This window comes from Salvia splendens, chromosome 4 (assembly GCF_004379255.2).
Source record: "Salvia splendens isolate huo1 chromosome 4, SspV2, whole genome shotgun sequence".
NCBI classification, from domain to species: Eukaryota; Viridiplantae; Streptophyta; class Magnoliopsida; order Lamiales; family Lamiaceae; genus Salvia; species Salvia splendens.
In genome coordinates, this window is record NC_056035.1 from 7,374,347 (window position 1) to 7,394,003 (window position 19,657).

General features: G+C 37.5%; 1 protein-coding gene and 3 pseudogenes across 1 annotated transcript; 2 read left to right on the plus strand and 2 right to left on the minus strand.

Annotated features, from left to right (window-relative positions):
* Nucleotides 1-347: 347 nt before the first annotated feature.
* LOC121800581 lies at nucleotides 348-5,067 on the minus strand (annotated as a pseudogene).
* A 2,095-nt stretch (nucleotides 5,068-7,162) lies between these two features.
* Nucleotides 7,163-11,980, plus strand: LOC121798274 (annotated as a pseudogene).
* A 548-nt stretch (nucleotides 11,981-12,528) lies between these two features.
* Nucleotides 12,529-14,598, plus strand: LOC121800582 (annotated as a pseudogene).
* Nucleotides 14,599-15,267: 669 nt separating this feature from the next.
* On the minus strand, nucleotides 15,268-16,767 carry LOC121798276 (gibberellin 20 oxidase 1-like). Its single transcript, XM_042197192.1, has 3 exons — nucleotides 16,221-16,767; nucleotides 15,828-16,149; nucleotides 15,268-15,750 (listed from the first exon to the last, which is right to left on the minus strand). The coding sequence occupies exons 1-3, from the start codon at nucleotides 16,754-16,756 to the stop codon at nucleotides 15,481-15,483; spliced, it is 1,128 nt and encodes a 375-aa protein (XP_042053126.1). The 5' UTR covers nucleotides 16,757-16,767; the 3' UTR covers nucleotides 15,268-15,480.
* Nucleotides 16,768-19,657: the final 2,890 nt, after the last annotated feature.

Below are 19,657 nucleotides of genomic sequence, written 5' to 3' on the forward strand. Positions count from 1 at the left end.
TTCACGTGAACTTGTTGCTTACTTTCAGACAAATCATCTGAGCACCCACACCACTCTCTCTTTGAAAAGATATCAAAATCTTTTTGACAATATATAACTCCAATCAACACCTGTATCACAAGTGAAGGACTACTAATCCTATAGTCCAACTCCTCAATCCCTAGTTGACCGTTTACTTTCAGTGATACTAGAACATATGCTACCTCACAAGGGTAAAACGTGCATTCTGTTCGACGTCCCATACATTCCGATGATGATTTATAAATATGTTAACAGGATTTTGCATCAGCATGTGAATAGAATGAGTTTCTCAACCAGGACTACTGATGCAAGTTATATAGAAAAACAAACTAAACTAACCAATTGTGAATCAGAGTATCAGACACGAGGATGAATATCCAACCTCAGGTATGGTCAAACGCTGTCGTTTCTTCCTCAAAGATCCCAATCTATGTGATGACCGTTGGCTGCTCCCTTCTAGTGAACTCCTTCAGCTTCGATGTAGATAAAGCCAGATCTAACCACACAGACAATTAGAAACTCCGAGAAAAACACAGGGAAACAGTAACAGAATAACAAGAATCAAACCTATCAATGGTTTCAATGCTATTTGTGCATCCACGTCGTGCTTGGATGAATCCGGCTCAAATTGTTCAATATATATACGAACAGTTGCACCAGCAGACCCGGTACCCTGTGTTTGATCATCTTAGTAGTAGGGATAGAGAAACGGGAAAAGGGAAGCTCAAAAATGATGTTGACATGTAGAAAACTGTAACCGGGAGCTGAGTTCAGCTCAAGATCAGAAAAGACACATACCGATAGCCTGAATATAATCCTGGATCCATCAGTGAACACAAAACGCACGCCTTGCTTGGTAACTACGCTGCCGTCCACCTGCAGAAGTATGGGAAGATCGTGTCATAAATATAAACCATAGTCGAAAATTAAGGTCACGATTTTGGGTTAGGATCAATTTACAGGATCAGTGTAGGTGAAGTCATCTGCAAACTGCAGGGTGTAGTCTCCTACAATAAACAAATCTCGTTTAGCTAAATAGCCAACTTCTCGGTCAAGTAGTTAGTGATCGATACTTACCATATACATCGCCGGTCTTGCCTTTGGAAATCAAGTCTCTAAGATAGTCAATCATTTTATTAGCCCCATTGGACTCACATTCCTATTGTGCAAGGAACGAGGTATTTCAGTTGCAGTAAAATGTACACATTAGAAGGAGATATAACAAAGTAGCAGAGTATCTAAGGCTTGCCTCGTAGTCATATCTAGAGAAGAAGTTCCTTCCATAAGTCGCCCAATGCTCATACACAACATCAGACACAGAACCAACTTTTCCCCAGGTTTCTTGTCCTTATTTCTAAAAGCAATTATCGACAACCAAGCTAAAACAGCCCTGTCAATAAGCAATATTCAGTTAACAAACTCAAACTAAATCTTCTCGAAAAAGCAGATGAGGTGATCAACCATAAGATTTCCTTATAATATCAAATCAGATGTGCACTCATCATATGCTTAATCCTTTAGATGAAGTGGATTAAGTTTTCTTTATGTACAAATGAATTGATGTGCACTCAACATTTATGTACAAGTGAATTGATATACACGTACCAATACCATCTTTCTCACGGATGTGATCAGAACCAGTTCCAAAACTTTCTTCTCCACAGATCGACAATTTCCCTGCATCCATCAGGTTCCCGAAAAATTTCCAACCAGTGGGCACCTAAAGCAAAGTTTGTTCATTAGATAGGATTGACATCAGAATATACTTTTCCTTCCATTATAATATAAATCAGCCAAAACTCATTACAAGGAGTTGTAGAGTACCAAACCTCATAGAAGGGAAGGTTTAACTTCTCTGCTACACGATCCAGAGCACCACTAGTCGGCATGGATCGAGCCAAGCCCTGTTATATTATATATAAGCTGGGAATGTGTAAGCTCTTTGAGAGAAAACAATGGTAGTAGAATCTTCATGCTTTAAACCTTTGGGGCCAGTTTTGAAGTATGGGATGGCCTTTTCTGCGTTGGCAGCAATAATAGCAACAGATCTGAAGGAGTCACGAAAATCCTTTCCCAAGAATCATGTTTCTATCACCATCTCCTAAAAAAATGTGACGGTGATAAGATTATAGACTGGCTTGAGCATTAATACGGAGGTTGCATAAAGCGATAGAAAGAAAGATCTGTTTATCAGGGCAGAATAAATTATTTCTGTTGCTTTTCCTTAATTTTATTTGTCTTTACAAATCAACTTTATGAAAATAGAAACCATTAATGTTGTTAGTCTTCACTAAATATGTTCTGCAATGGAAGTACACTGACACGTACCATCACTTGCAGCGCCAAAATCAGGTCCGTTTTCTCCATACATGAGTCCACCAATTCCTTCGCATATCTATTCCGATCAACAAATTAAAATCAGCATTTTAGGAATTATGTTAGATTTTTCAAAAGTATACTTCTTACGTGAGGTTAGGATCTGGATGGCCATGTCCAAAATCTTCAGAGGCACTCCGTTTAAAATGTAATCCTGTTCATGGAGAGGTAATTTGATATGGAACCATCATGCATTGTTCATTAAATTTGGTTACGCAGAAATGAAACCAACAAACATACGATGCTAGCTCCCAGCTTGTCCACAAAATTGGTTTGGCATATGCACCAGTGACGGCATGCATGGCATCAAATGTGAACCTGAAATGAGTAGAACGAGGAGTTTATTTCTTCTACCAATATTGAGTTTATGAACTTCACTTTATGGTAGATAAGATAAACAGTTTTCTTTTATAAAAGACAACAGGAAAATGTTTGGATGATAAAGGACCTTCAGCTCTTCTTCTTTTAAAAAAAATATAGGAAACAGAAAAAATCATTGATTAGTTTAGTCATAGTGGACCTTATCACCTTATGAACTTTGTTTTTGTGCTATATATATGTAGCTCTTCTGTTAATCAGACTTTGACAAAGAAACTTTATTCTTAAGCCTGAAGAAGGCAAACACAGAAAAAGTTCAAATTATATTGTCCCTTCGAATAGGAAGGCAGATGCCAGAAAGTATCAGATAAAATTGTACAGGAATAAAGTTTACTGTTCTGTAAATCTTGCATTTGCCTCAGTGATTTCCATTTTATGTGCTCTAGAGATTATTTAAGTCATGTTTTAGCAATTTTAACATCTCGATTATTTTGTATCATGGGGTTTTCGTCTTACCCACACTAGGACTGCAATAGTATCATTCATGGTTAAGAGCCAAAAGCTGAGTAAATATCAGCTATAAAAAGCTACTCATGATTAACAGTAAAATGTTTGATTTCAGTTTTTCCTTTCAAGTTTTGTAAAAATAAAACTACAAGTGGTAATGGCTAAACCATTTTAAAACGATGCATAAAGAAACAATACAAAGTAGTGACGAAGAAGCAGAAAAGCATCAGAATCATGAACCATAATACTTGTTGTGTACCTGAAATCTGGCCGTAATATAAGGCTCCTGACAAGTGAAAAATCAAATACTTGCTGCAAAATAAGTTGGAACCAGAATTCCATCAGAGAGAATCAATGTGAAGGTTTCACAAATATTCTTCTAAGGTTGAGAATGAAGTTTCAGTGTATGCTAGATCATGAACTATAAACTGCATCTACTACCCAAAAACAATCCAAGTTGTGTCAAACTCTTTCAATTTTAGAATGGAATAGATCTAAATGGAAACAAATGTTGATACAATATAGGTACAATTGTTTGAGGAGAACTTGAATCATCAAGCACTTGAATTTGGAATGCTCACCTCCAAAAGCTCCAAATAATCCGCTACTGGATCGATTACCTCAACGCTAAAAGGTCCATAGTTTTGTTGCACCAAGCTGAGAGAGATTGATGTCCCGGAATATCTCTACTTTGATTTCAGAGATCTGCAGGACACTAAGGGCAAGTCAAATGGAAGTTCCAAGCTTAATAATCGTTTGACTGAATCCAAAGATTACTGCTAAAGATAATAAAACCCAAAACATTCAGCAACATTTCTCAAAACAACATTGTATTGAAACGATGCATAAAGAACAATACAAAGTAGTGACGAAGAAGCAGAAAAGCATCAGAATCATGAACCATAATACTTGTTGTGTACCTGAATCTGGCGTAATATAAGGCTCCTGACAAGTGAAAAATCAAATCTTGCTGCAAATAAGTGTTTTTTGGAACGCAGAATTCCCATCAAGAGAATCCAATGTGAAGGTTTCCCAAATAGTCTTCTAAGGTTGAGAATGAAGTTTCCGTGTAATCTAGATCATGGCTTTCGAATTAACTACGCAATATATTATGTTTTTTTTGGTCAGAAAAATCCTATTCAAAACAGTGACCACCAAGTCTTCATAATTCATTTTACTGCAAAATGGTGTTTGAATTAAACAGTGACAATCGTATAAAGATATGCAATCATGTCAATTTGGAACTTCTTAATTATAGAAGCTTTAGATGGATTTGACACTGATCAGCAAGTTGATGTTGGAGAAATGACGTCTGCAGTAAAAAGAATACCACGGAGTAGAAGAAATATATAGACTAATTGGCCAAATCAAAGGCTCACCTGCCTGATATGCACTGGTTGCTCTCCTATTTCAGAGCAGATAGCAGCAAGCTCTGCTTCAGCATCAGCAATTGCCAGCCTCAACTGAGCTCTACGCATGTTTGCCTGATCTACTTTTCTTCTGAACACTTCTAAACATTCTTGTTCAAGTTCAACTATCGCCTTTTCCCTTTCAACATCAGATTCCCCGATCTCCTCCCATATTAACTGATGGGCAGAGCAGAAGATCATAAACGATATAAATTACATTCTGTAACATTGACATCCAATCAAGTGATGGACTCAAGAAATCACAGCAATATGCATTTTCTAATCGTTAAAAGGCAAGAAGAAGGGGTTGCATAAGCAAGCTGTAACTGAGAGCTATAAATATTTACCTGCAATTCATATAGAAGAGATCCAAATGCTGACTGCATGCGCAAAAGCACATTGCCTTGGCATGCTGACATTTTAAGGTGACTAGACCTGACAAAAGATTGGTTTCAGTTTTTACATACCAAAGGAAAGAAGTGCGGTAAAATAATGCAGCAGACAGGGAGATAATGTGGAACAAAAATGTGCAAATATAAAAATGAGTAGGGTGGTGTTTCAACTATTAAAGGCAATAAACCAAACCTGTTATAGAACTATGGACCTATGTCGCATCAGCCAATCCCCGAAGTTGAAGTAAATGCTCTAGATTAGAACATGGACATAATATTCTCTTTTATTTAGATGCTGTAGTGAGTGTTAAATGTTTTATGTAAGAGACTCTTACTTTGGACATTACTCTTTGTGGTGCATTTGGCATAAAAAGCATGTCAATTCATTTCTGCTATGATTGAATGTGAGTTTGTGACAATGGTCTCAGATTAAATGCACATGTAAACACACATTACTCGCCACTCATAATCTGCCTTCGTTGGAGTAGCTCTCAAGTCTTTGTTAAGTAGGAAGTATCAACTCATTAACTTTATTTTAGAATCATCCAGCATATACACAATAGATTGTTGTACTCTTGACCTAATTGCTCAGGCGTTTGTTTATATAAAACCAGAATCTGGCAAAACCTTTTCCATCTTTACAATGATCTAGGTTTAATTATGAATATCATCATACGAGGTTCTGAATGACTATCTTAGCTAGAGAGAATTTTATTGACCAGTCGCAGCTGCCATTGAAGGAAGAAGAGATAGTGTGAAATAGCAAACTCTAAAAGTAAGTTTATCTTCAGTGTAGATGCACGACTGTTTAAAAATTGTCATTTTCAGAAATTATATTGTGCAACTCAGAAATAGGATATCGAAATGCCTCTTCCTATCAAATCTCCCTCTTTTCCAAGTAATTCATATCCGACTTCGACATATCTCAGTTATTTTCATACACAACGCGTAATATACTACTCCAATAACAATCAAATTACGAAGATTGAGGTAGACAAAGAAGAGGAAGAAAGACAGCAGCAAGCAAGCGCACCTGAAAATCGAAAGCAGAAGCAATGACATACGTTTGCTTCGTTAAATTGTGTTGGCGAAAGTTGGGATTTGCGAGGAAAAGCTCAGAAATAGAGAGTGGGATACTTTGGAAAATTTGACCGTTAGGACCCGATAAATTATACTCCCTCCGTCCCAAGCTACTCGCACTTATTTCCTTTTTGGCCGTCCCAGTTACATGCACTCTTTCCATTTTTAGTAAAAATTTTCACCTACAGCCGTCATTTTTTACTTTCCTATACACTCATTTCTTAATCTCCGTGCCGAAAAGGAAAGGAACGAGTAGCCCGGACAGAGGGAGTAGTATGCCAGGTTTAAATTTGAATGAGACAGTAATGTTTTTATATGCCGTTACAAAGGTAGGTACGATTTAACTCGACACGTGGTTAATTGGATGCGTATAACTTTTTCATATCTCTAATAGTCAACAGTCAAGGATGTAAAAAAAAAAAGTAGGAATGGAGTACTTCCTCTGTTCCATAAATATGGACAAATTAAAAATGCTACAGATTTTAATAAGTAATTGATAAAATAAAAGAGAATGAAAAAAATGATTGTATAAATATAGTGAATATTGAGGCTGACAAAGTAAAAGCAAAGGCAAAAAAAACTTCATAAATAGATATCAACCATTTTGATGAACAAAAAGAAAATTCAATCTATTTATGAAAAAGGTCATATTTTTTAATCTATTTTTTTCTTTACATAAATTACTACATTTAAATGTCAATATCTCCAATTCAAAAAGAATGTGCTCATTACAATAATACGGTTCAGACTTCAGACATACACATAAATGTATTCATTGCAATAATACTACCTAATTGCAATTGAGATTGTTGCCGTATATGAGTATGTATTAATACGGTTTGGGCCTTGTGGTTGCGGCCCAATTTGCGGTCCTAATTCAACAATAGAATCCACGGCCGCCAATTAAAATGAAAGCAACACTAGTCCAAGGGGCAAAATTCTGCGACTCGGTAGGCCTATAAATACGCAAACCCTAAATTCTTTGGAACCCCTCTTTCATCCGCTGTTCCCTGCTTCTTACTGCCTTCAACTTGTGTTGCGGCAGCAGAGCATAACAGCCCCTCGCCCCTCCACACCGTCGACACAATCTCACACGAAGGGAAACAGTGTAAACAATCTCGGTTTTTTCTACACACAATATATATCTATCGACTGTGATGCCTTCTGTTGTTATGGCTGATGCTGAGGCTCAATTCGCCGACGAGAAGAAGATGACGAAGAAGTCCCAGCTCGCGGAGGAGATGGAGGTGGAGGAGAAGTCAGCTGAGAAAAAGACGAAAAAGGAGAAAAAGTCTAGCAAAAAGACCAAATTGACCCGGAAACTGCCCCCGATGATTCTAATTCCAAGAGCCCTGTCAAAATTAAGAAAGAAAAGAAACGCAAGGCTTTGGAAATCGATAATGAGGAGGAGAAAAGCGACACCAGCTCCGAGATGGGTGAGCCTGTGAACGGCTCCACCAAGAAGAAGATGAAATTTGAGGACGGACATGGAGAGGAGGAGGAAAAAGAGGACAACCCCAACTCCGTCTCCAATTTCCGAATTTCGGCGCCGCTTAGGGAGACTTTGAAGGCCAAGGGAATTGAGGCGCTGTTCCCGATTCAGGCAATGACATTTGACACCATTCTCGATGGTTCCGATATGATTGGAAGGGCTCGCACTGGTCAGGTTGGGCTTCTTCACCTTTTCTCCTTTTATCTGTTCGACTCTACTGGGTTACTATTGCTGTCTTTATGCTTTATTATTCTCAAAATCTTGCCCTTATTGTTTGTTAGGGCGGGTTTCTGCCCAATGTGGATTTACATATGACTTGCTTCTCTTTTGTTTCGGTTGTGCATATGTTTTTCTTTGATTTTACCTTCAAGATGAGATCTTTTGTTCCAACATATAAGCTTTTACACAATCTCTGCAGATTATTTAAACATATTAGCTTTTAGATGAAATTTTATTACTCTTCCCAGCTCTTATTTGTAACTTCTGTATGAATGTCAAAATGTCCAAGACTCCAAACTTATTGCCAATATGTAGATGATATGGTTCTAGTTATCACTGGCTCATATGATATGGTTTCTGTAGCTATGTTAGGTTGTTGGATTTGTGACTACATCTCAGATTATTGTACACTATGGACTATCTTATTGGTTATAATGAATCCTTTTTTTAATCTTCCATGTTTTGCTAGCCAACTGCTTTTTATGTATCTAATGTTGCTTTTATAATTTACATCAGGGTAAGACTTTGGCATTTGTATTACCTATATTGGAATCATTGACCAATGGACGTGCTAAAGCTTTGAGGAAGACTGGATATGGGAAGGCGCCAAGTGTCCTTGTTCTCTTACCCACAAGGGAGTTGGCCACACAGGTACTCTTATCTGTTGGGTGTACCGTTACATGCAGACTTTTTTCATGCTTTTCTATTGAACTTTGGCCATATCTTTCTCCCAATCTTTCTTTTATGAAATTTATATTGTATGCCTTGTTTTTGTGTTATAGGTGGCTGCTGACTTTGAAGTTTATGGTGGAGCTCTAGGGTTGACTTGCTGTTGCCTGTATGGGGGCTCTCCTTATCCGCCACAGCAGAATCAATTGAAAAGAGGCGTGGATATTATTGTTGGAACCCCTGGCCGCATCAAGGTCTGTTGTCCATTTACTTCCTTCTACTTTCCACTATTTGTTCAATTGGTTCAGAACCAATGCTGGTTATATTGCCTTAACGATATTTATCTGGCAGGATCACATAGAGCGAGGAAATATTGACTTCCGGTCCTTACAGTTCCGAGTGCTTGATGAGGCTGATGAAATGCTGAGGATGGGTTTTGTTGACGACGTTGAACTTATTCTTGGTATGTTGAACTTATTTCTTTCTATTCATCTTTTGGATCATTGATGCAAAGAAGTTCTTATGTTTAAGAGTATAATATTGTTGTCTCATCTCATCCTTATTTGCATTTGCTATTCCTCTTTTTTACTTGCATATTAGTCAATTAACTTGAGTTTTCCAATATTCATTTCTGAAGGCAAGGTTGAGGATTCTAGCAAAGTTCAGACACTGCTTTTCAGTGCTACATTGCCAGTTTGGGTTAAGCAAGTATGTTTATAATTTAAATATGTTGTCTATTTTATCTAGTATATACCACTGCAGACTGTTAACATTGGTCTCTGAATATTATTTGTTTGTGATATCAGATATCTACCAAATTTTTGAAACCAGACAAGCAAACTGCTGACCTTGTTGGTAATGCGAAAATGAAAGCCAGCACCAATGTAAGGCATTTTGTCCTTCCCTGCTCTGTATCTGCCAGAGCTCAGCTAATTCCTGACATCATTCGTTGCTATAGCAGGTTTGTAATTTCTTGGCCCTTTTCATAAAATATTCATAACTTGCTTCTATTCTGTTTTGCTAATGTCTTATCAGAGTTAAGCTTATATTCTCTCTTTTAAAATCCAGTGGAGGACGCACTATTATTTTCACAGAGACTAAGGATTCTGCTTCCACACTTGCTGGTGTGCTTCCTGGAGCACGGGCATTGCATGGTGATATACAACAGTCTACCCGTGAGGTAAGGAACTCTTTGTTTACATATATACTTACTATGGGGAAAGTTATACTACATGTGAGCACCATTCAAGCTTTGGTTTTTTATATTAATATTAGTCAGTCTGTTTAGGTGTATATACTCACTCCAGTAGGTTCTGCTCTTTGTTATTTGATGCTTTGATGTTTCCGTAGGAAAAATGTTTCTCTAAGATCAGTTGTTGCAAACAGAGGCTTAACAAATGACTAGAGACCTTCACATCTTTTCTGTGGATATCTTTTATTAATATGTCCTTTGATGTTGTCAGGTAACTCTTAATGCCTTCAGATCAGGCAAATTTTCTACACTTGTGGCTACCAATGTTGCTGCACGAGGACTAGACATTGATGATGTCCAGTTAATTATTCAGGTCTGTTTATATCAGCATGTTCTTTTTGTTTGGCTAATACTTGTTCCCCACATGGCGCTTAAATGAGAGTGCATTTTTGTGTTTAGTGTGAACCACCTCGTGATGTGGAGGCATACATTCATCGATCTGGGAGAACAGGAAGAGCTGGTAAGTTACTAATATTTTGATTTTTACAAGGTAGTTCTGGAGTTCTATTAATCGTTTGAATGCCTTTTTCCAGGGAAAAGTGGCGTTGCTGTGATGCTTTATGATCCTAGAATGTCAAATTTTTCTAGGATCGAAAGAGAATCAGGTGTTAAATTTGAACGTATAAGTGCTCCGCAGCCATCTGATATTGCTAAATCTGCTGGTGTTGAAGCAGCAGAAAAAATCAATGAGATTTCTGATAGGTATTTCTGATATGCATGCAGTTGTCTAAACTTTAGTACTCATAGCTCCTTTGTTTCTAACGCTAAAAGTTTTGCAGTGTGATTCCGGTATTCAAAGCTGCAGCTGAAGACTTGCTCAACTCATCTGATTTAACTCCAGTAGACCTACTTGCTAAGGCATTGGCCAATGCTGCTGTAAGTCTATTTCATGTACTTGTATTAAACAGATTATAATTTGTTAGTTTTGTTATGATATGCGTCTGTGTTTTGCAGGGTTACACTGAAATTAAGAATCGGTCACTTCTCACCTCATTGGAAAATCATGTTACTGTACTGCTTGAGTGTGGAAAGCCCATCTACTCACCATCGTGAGTGATTGATTTTTTCAACTTCACTATATAAACACCATTACGAATTCTTCAGTTATTTTATGTTTAGGAATATGATAATTGTGTGATCAAAAGAATTATAAACACCATTACGAGTATACTCAATTAGTCGCTGTGTCACAGAATCCCACTTGTTGTTGTGCTCATCATGCTTTACCATTTGGAGAGGCATCTTATGTCTCATTAAAACTTGGATTTACCATGATACCATACTACCTTTTGAGTTCAATAATGAATTTATTTTTTACCTAAGAAAATGGATCCTTTATTTGTTCCATAAATAGTTTCTTTTACTGCTGTCTGTGTAACCTGGTGTCTATGTAAACTATTGTCAGGTTTGCTTATGGAGCTCTGAGGAGGTTTTTGCCTGAGGAGAAGGTTGAATCTATAAAGGGTCTTTCATTAACTGCAGATGGGAAGGGTGCTGTATTTGACGTTGCTGTCGAAGATCTTGATGCTTTCCTTGCAGGTTAGTTTTTGGAAATATTTTAGTTTTTGAAAATCTTGTTAAAATTTAAAAGGCATAAAGTGGGGTTCTGGAATCCATACATCTAGACATGTGATATGATCTCACATATTGGTGGCACTATCTATTTAATTTCCTACAGATTTACGTCCTATATTATTTGTATTTTCTAAACTCTAAATGTTTCATACTTGGTGTGCATTGATGGTTTTGCAGGGCAAGAGAATGCTGCTGGTGTGAGCTTGGAAGTGGTGACATTGTTGCCAAATTTGCAGGAAAGAGAGCCATCAAGAGGAAGATTTGGTGGTGGTGGTGGTGGCCGTGGCTTCGGGGATAGGAGAGGTGCCAGATTTGGTGGTGGAAGAGGAGGGGGTGGTAGAGGATCCTTTTCTAGAGGTCGTGGTGGTGGTGGCAATAGGAACAGCAGATGGTAAGCTTTTTCATGTGGCTGCAACCTATTGGCAGAGATGCAATTGCCCAAGGGGCATCAAATTTTGGTCTCGACTATCAATGATTAATAATTTTCTTTTTTTTGTTTTGTAGTAGTAGTTTGTGTTTTACGAAATGTTGTTATAGCAATTTTTGTTTCCGTTTCTGATTCGAACACCTCAATTGCACTACATTAATTATTTGTGAGTTCTTTATTATGTATTGGGAGTTCTGAATTTTTAAGTTGATTGAACTATATCCTTCTTATTGATTTCCTTAATTTGTTTATTCCTTTCTTTATTTGTAATTGGAGAGGATTAATCATTGTTCAGGTGCACTTTGGCAACAACATATATAGACCTCTCAATTATTTCCAATCCATATCAAATCTATCTGCAGATGATCGATTTATTCTCATCTCTTGCCTCTTTTAGTCTACGTCATGGGGCAACAAGATTGTGGGAACACAGTTAACTTTAACAAACTTCGATTTGCTCTGTTGGATAGAGATCTTCTCCTAGTTGGATAACAATGAAACAAAAGACAAAGCAAACCTGTTAGCTCCAATATATCTGCCATATGCAAAAAAACACTGAAGCTAAGAAAAAAACAGGTACTTGTTTTCAGAAGTATAAAACAAAATATAGGATGATGACTTTCGCATAAATTATTAGCCAGTATGCATCAACTTTATGGTGTATTATAGGAGTATGAAAGAGTCGACATCCATATTTGTTTTCAGAAGCTTTGGTTTATGTAAGTTTCTGCATCATATAATATCCTAACCACTTGGTTTGTGCATCTAATATTTCCTCAGTGTTTTAGGAGATGAGCATCCCCGTATTCGTTTTAGCTTTGCTGTTTCTCCTGCTTGGAGCTCTTGCCACAAGATCTTCCATATCGAGTTTCTTTGTTTTCCACTTTACATTGTGGCCAGTTTATCACGTTGTTTCTTATGTCAGAGAAGTGATATCATCTTCTCATCGACCACCTGTGGCTGGACCAATAATGATAAATCAGCTCCGTAGACTTTTTGATTACCAGATCAAACTTGCTCTGAGGTACCGCACATACCGTCTGATAACTGACTCGCACAGTGAAGTATATACTGCTGATCCGATAAATGTTGAATACATCCTGAAAACCAACTTCCCCAACTATTTGGAGTTGTCCATGTTTAAATTTGAGTGCTAATGATATTTGAGTTTCCATCTTATGTGTTTCGAGCAGGGAGAGTACAATCGTGGTATAATGAAGGATCTATTTGGTGAAGGGATTTTTGCAATAGATGGGAAGAAATGGCGCCACCAACGAAAGCTTGCCAGCAATGAGTTCTCGGCTAAAGTCCTCAGAGACTTCAGCTGCTCAGTGTTTCGGTCTAATGCTGCTAAACTAGCTTCCAAGGTTTATGTAGGAGCGCTGGCTAATAGAGAGATGGATTTGCAGGTTTATAATCAATGCTCATCTCCCATCACTTATTATTTCTCTAATTTTGTCTATGTTAGGTCAACCATGTCTTAGCATCTTATTCTGAAAATGCCAATATTAATACCTGGTTTGCAGATATGATTTTCACTTAGTGCATTGATAAAGTATCTTTGACTGCATATAATAAGGAAGTTAAAAATCTTATTTACAGGATATGCTAATGAAATCAGCTACGGATACAATGTTCAAGGTGGGATTTGGGGTTGAGCTCGATACTCTATCTGGATCGGATGAAATCAGTAACCAGTTTATCAAAGCCTTTGACGACTCCAATGTCATTGTATATTGGAGATACGTTGATGTATTCTGGAAAGTGAAAAGGTTTCTAACATTGGCCTGGAAAGAAATCTCAAGGAGAACATCCAAGTCATCGACAATTTTGTTTACAACTTGATCCACCGCAAGAGGGAGCAGATGAGGAATGAAGAGGGTCAGTCTGAACTAGAGTAACCAAACAACTTATATGGTTTTGTTTTGTTGATCAAATTTATGTCATTGATTTTTTGATAACTTTTTATTGGCTTTAGGGTGAGAAGGAGGACATACTATCTAGGTTTCTGATTGAAAGCGAAAAGGATAAGGAGAACATGACTGATGAGTATCTGAGAGACATAATTCTTAGTTTTCTCATCGCAGGGAAGGACACATCAGCGAACACACTTGCTTGGTTCTTCTATATGCTATGCAAGCAACCATTGATTCAAGACAAGTGCTACAAGATGTGAAATTAGATACAGAGGTCAGAGATGGATCATCGGTTGATGAATTTGTGCTCAACTTGACTGAGGCAGCTCTTGATAAGATGCAATATCTACATGCTGCTCTTACAGAGACTCTCAGGCTATATCCTGCAGTTCCTGTGGTAAAAAATATGATAAGAAACACTGAATGAAATGAGGCTAATAATCATGCATAATGGTGTTGCTTATGGCTTTGCAGGACGGGAAGTCTGCAGACGAAGACGACATTCTGCCCGATGGCCACAGGATAAAGAAAGGCGATGGCATAAGCTACATGCCGTATGCAATGGGGAGAATGGCGTATATTTGGGGAGAAGACGCTGAGGAATTTCACCCGAGAGATGGCTTGAAGATGGTGTTTTTTCAGGGTGAAAGCCCTTTTAAATTCACTGCCTTTCAGGTTAGCACAGTTTCCAGAAAACCATCCGATTATATTTTTATTTTATTTGATTTTTCATACACAATCTGAAGTTATGAAATGTGATTAGGGTGGGCCTGGGAAAGGAATTTGCATATAGGCAAATGAAGATTATTGCAGCAACTCTTATGATGTTTATGAGATTCAAGGTTGTGGAGGAGAATAGGAATGCTACTTTACAGAACCATGTTCACTCTTCATATGGACAAGGCCTCCCTCTCTATGCATTTCCTTCGCCTTAACATTAATTAGTGCTATTTCCTTCCTCAAAGTTTCTTCTTTACAACTCAGGACTTGTAATCTTTTCATAATCTTTACAGTAACAAGCTTACGAGTTTGATGAGAAACTAACAAGGTGGCCCAACCAAGCCCTAATCTCCATAAACAATGCATGCATCTAAATTCTAGCCACAGACTTATGATATTGTTTTCAACTTTTATGAATCGATTTATTCCGACATTTTATCCATTTCTACCGAAAATATATATTTAATTATTCAGTTGCTAGCTGTGATCAAGTAATTTCACTTTGCTCCTTTTTTTCAAATGTAGTTGGCATACTCTGTACCTTCATAGGAATTAGAAGTGGAACCGGGTCCCCTAGAAATACTACTATATAACTCATCTATACATTTTAGTTTATTTTACATTAAATAAACTCTAGATGAGTTATCTATCTTATCAAACGGAGCAGAGCACTAATATAGATTGTTTGTATAATAATTTTGATAGAGTAAAAACTAATTTTCAAATGAACATGAATTGGTTTTTTTCATTTTTTTTATTAGTAATGTAGAAGTAGTAGTAGTTAATATGCGAAATTCACTACTTTATTCGTTAGAAGAAAAACAAATGAAAAAGGCATTATGTTTGCATGTAAAGACGAATCTACTGCGAGTACGTTGATATATAGTCCAATCATATTGATGCAGTAATATGCACATCATCATATATATATATATATATGGAAATTACAAACTTTCCAAAACTACAAAGTAACTAGTCCCTTATTAATCTTGATTCCATTTTCACCTTGATCTATTTTTGTTTTATTTATTCCTTTTTTTTCTTTTGTGGAGACGACATGCAATAAAACAAAGAAAAAGTCGACAAAACGATTATTGATGGGATTAATTAATTAGATTGTTTTCCTGATATTATCCAATCCGAGAAAGATCGCAGCGTATTCATATCAGCCCGATAATGCTTCTGCGTAAACTCGAGCAGCGCCGGCCATTCGAAGTCAGGGTACATCCTCGGATTCTCGCCGTCCACCAACTCATGCGGCGGCGCCACCACCTTCTCCTTCTTCGGGCACAAGAAGAAAGCCAGAGACTTCCGCGGACTCTCGCTGTTCACCACCGCTCTGTGCAAACAGCTTTTATATCTCCCATTTGAAAGCGCCTGCGCCCCCAAATTACTCATCAATTAGCATTAATAGTACATCATTAACAGAGCGATTTGCTATATTGATTGATTACCATAAAAGTGTCGCCTATGTTGACTACAAAGGCCTCCGGGTTAGGGCGTATGGATCGCCATTGATCGTCGACGAAGACTTGCAGACCGGCGACGGTGTCTTGGTGGAGGATGGTGAGTGATGTTGGATCGCAATGCGGTCCGGTCCCTAAGGTCTGATCCGGCCTCTGGCATGGCGGATAATAGTTCAGTCTCATTATCGACTCATTTTCTTCGAAAAAGTTTCTGAAATGCTCTCTTCTTACTCCTAAACTCATCCCCAAAATCTCCATGATTCCCAGGGAGAGATTGCTCATCGCTCTGCAGTACTCCTGGTATATTCTCCTGCAATTATGGATTACAATTTGTGTAAATTAATTAATTAATTTTCACGTATTCATTATAATTTGAATTACCCTAAGTGTGCGAAATTTTCCCCCAATTTGGTGCGGAAGTAGTTTTCGACAATGTGAGACGAAGCTTTCTCCGGCGAATATTGGAAGGAGAGAGTTTCCTTCCATGGAAGGTTGGAGGAGAATCTGCCGGTGAAGCTGCTGGCGTAGCCGCAATGCTCGCCTTGCTTCCGCAGAGCTCTCTGCTTCTCGTGAAGAGGCTGCTCGAAGAAGCGATTCATGTAATGGTGCGCGTCGTCGATGAGATCCGCGTCGACGCCGTGGTTGACGACGAGGAAGAATCCGTGCTTGCGGCAGGCCTCGGTGATGAGGCGCGACGCCCGCTCGGAGGCGGAGGGGTCGCCGGAGAGAAAGCCGCGGAGGTCGACGAGCGGGACGTCGAGCTCGAGCGGGTTCGGGTTAGGGCGGTCGTTATCGGGCCAGATGAATTGGGAAGGGATGTTGGATTGGTGTTTTAGCACCGTTGCGTCGAAGATGAGAGACCTGTTTGGGTGATCGTAATTGCGTTGGGGGAGGGAATGGCTCGCTATCGTGCTCATTTTGCATGAAAATGAAAATGTTGTAATGCTCTTCAATACTTTGTATTTTGGGAGATTTATATAGGGATATTTAGGGAGGTGTGATGATAGAAAAGTCAAAACGCCGTTTGTTTGGGATTTTTGTGAACAAAATTAGGTTCCTTTCATAGGCTCTCTTCACGTACAACAAAAAGGGATTGTTTGCAAACAAGGGCTCTAGGAGAAGTCTTTTTACAAAAGAGGGCTCTTACTCACTCTTTCTAATGGATTTTGGCGTTTCCTTTGGTAAGCAAGACGGCTATCAATTATCATCATTTCAATGGAGGGTTTACAGCCCTAATTAATGTAGTAGCAACACAATAGAGACTAAAAGAATTATTATGAATTGTTAAATTGTAAAGATACTAGTGTATGTGAAATTATGACTGAAGAGATACAGTGTATTGTCCACTTGATAAATTTTTAAAATAGTTCTACATTTATGTATAAATAAATACTGGTGTGTGAAATTCATTAACTTAAATAGTGCATGGTGTGTTATGTAAAATTTTCCAATTCTAGACCTCTCGGTGTTGCGATGCATGGCATCTTTTCTTTTTGAAAAATATTAAAGTAATGCTTTGTTCCATCCTATTGCGATCTAATCTAATTAACTTCTTCGTTATTATAGATTTATGTCAAGAGAGGATAGAGAAAATTTTCATTGCAGCTTCCTATGATTTCAATTTTGAGTTTGAGCCCTTCAGAATCCAACTACGTATTTGGTTATTTGAGTCATCTATATTAGTTTTGGACTTAAACTTTTGGTCAGTACATAATTCTAAATATTGTTGATTGTATTAAAAATTTACTATTAAAACTGCGTCGCCAAAATTGGTGAGTTACACTTGCACATTCTTTTTTATTTACTATTTACTACTAGTATATACTACTACTAGATACTCATACTCATATCATTTGGTGTGATCACAGATAAAAAAATCCAACTTAGGATAAAATAGTCTTAATTTGTATGGAAGCGCCTCTCCTTTTCTGCTTTCTGAGGTTAGTATTCAAAATGGAATGATGTACATGAATTTTGAAATTTTGTAAGATTTGTAGAGTTGACTTGTCGTAGTGAGGATTTGAGTTGCTTCTTTATTTATATTAATGTGTTTGTCTATGAATGCCCAACTCAGTTCCCCAACCTCGTTGCGTTGCATTCCCAGTCCCACCATATATATATATATAGGGATGTCCTTTTCTCATATTTCCTCCTTTTTCCTTCTTGATCTCAACCGTTTATTTTCTACATCCTAAGGCCGAAAATATTCAACTTAAATAATACATTTAATACAATTTTTAACGTGGAAGGGCATTATAGGGAAATAATAGCTTGGTGGTTAAGGAAAATTCCATGAAATCCTCCCATGAAATCTTCCGTTTTTTTCATCTTCTTCATGCGTTCCAGACGCAATTTTTTGCAGTATTCCATCTTTGAAATTCGAAGCATAGTATTTGGGTCGTTGCAATTTCCGTCTCTCTCGGCTGTTCGATCCTAGGGTTTTCTATCTTGTTACGCCGGCGTTGTTATAATCTTGTTACGCCGGCGTTGTTATAATCATTTTTTTCAATTCTATTTTCTCCGTATGCGTGTATTTGTTTATGTATCGTAGGTATCAATACCAATTCAGATCGATTTGTTATCCAGATACTTGTTGAGCACGTATTTCGTGTGTTGCGATATATTGCAAAAAACAACTTTGGCGAGGTTTCAATTATTGTCCGTTAGGGTTCTTGTTATGGTCTGTGGATGCCCAATAGTTGTGGATTGTTGATTTAGTATAGGGTGAGAGTCAAAACCATGATGATGCACCGTTAGTACGTATCAGTCCTTGTGGGTCTCGTTAATGGCGTGGCTAATGTAGTTATGTAAATTGATACTAACAATACACCAAATAGTTATGGATAATCTATTTTATAGACTATATAATGCGTAATTTATGTAATGCAATGTATAGGATAGTGTAAATAATGACCGACCGCGATTATGAAACATTCCTTCAGGGTTTAGCTCTTGGCTTGAATAGTGCAGCAATTTAAAACGATACGTATAATGCACAAAATGATGAAGTATAATGAATTGTTTTTACTATATAATGCATAATAAGTGTGCGGCAATGCATAGGGTATAAGTATTGGGTCGTAGTATTGATGTTTGGCACACGTTTGTTTTGACCCCTAAGGGTTTAATAAGTCTAGGGGCTAGGGTATAGTACGCACACATTAATTACAACGTTTAAGAATAGCTTGTATTTGACCTATAAATAAATCACGTAAGCTTCCAATTGACATATTATACTATTTATAGTTGGTACAAATAATGCACCAAATGATGGAGTATAATGACATTTTTTGCCAATATAATGCATAATACGTGGGCGGCAATGTATAGGTTATAAATATCGGGTTTGTAGTATTGATGTTTGTCACATGTTTCTTGTTTCCCGTTAGGGTTTAATAATCCTAGGGGCTAGGGTATAGTACATACCCATTAATAAAATCGTATAAGAATAGCTTGTGTTTGACCTAAAAATAAATCACGTAAGTTTCCAATGTACATGTTGTACTCAATAAAGTTGGTTTAAATAATGCACCAAATGAATATGCCTAATGCATTATATTATCTGTATAATGCATACTATGTTATTTGCAATGTATAGGTTGTACGAATATTTGAAGGACCGATAGTATGCCTTATTCCTTTAGGTCTTAAATATCGGTTAGTAGTTTTGATGTTTTGCACACGTTTCTTGTTTCACCTAGGGTTTAATAAGCCTAGGGGGTAGGGTATGGTACGTACACATCAAAAAAACGTTTAAGATGACGGATAATGAATTGTATTGACTATATAATGCATAATACGTGATCGGCAATGTATAG

What these genes read in the sequence shown, in the direction of transcription:
- LOC121798276 (XM_042197192.1), bottom strand. Translation starts at nt 16,756, where the DNA reads ATGAGCACGATAGCGAGCCATTCCCTCCCCCAACGCAATTACGATCAC. An exon ending in GAAAATTTCGCACACTTAGG is followed by an intron (nt 16,150 to 16,220) that starts GTAATTCAAATT and finishes CCATAATTGCAG; the next exon opens with GAGAATATACCAGGAGTACT. An exon ending in ACATAGGCGACACTTTTATG is followed by an intron (nt 15,751 to 15,827) that starts GTAATCAATCAA and finishes TTGGGGGCGCAG; the next exon opens with GCGCTTTCAAATGGGAGATA.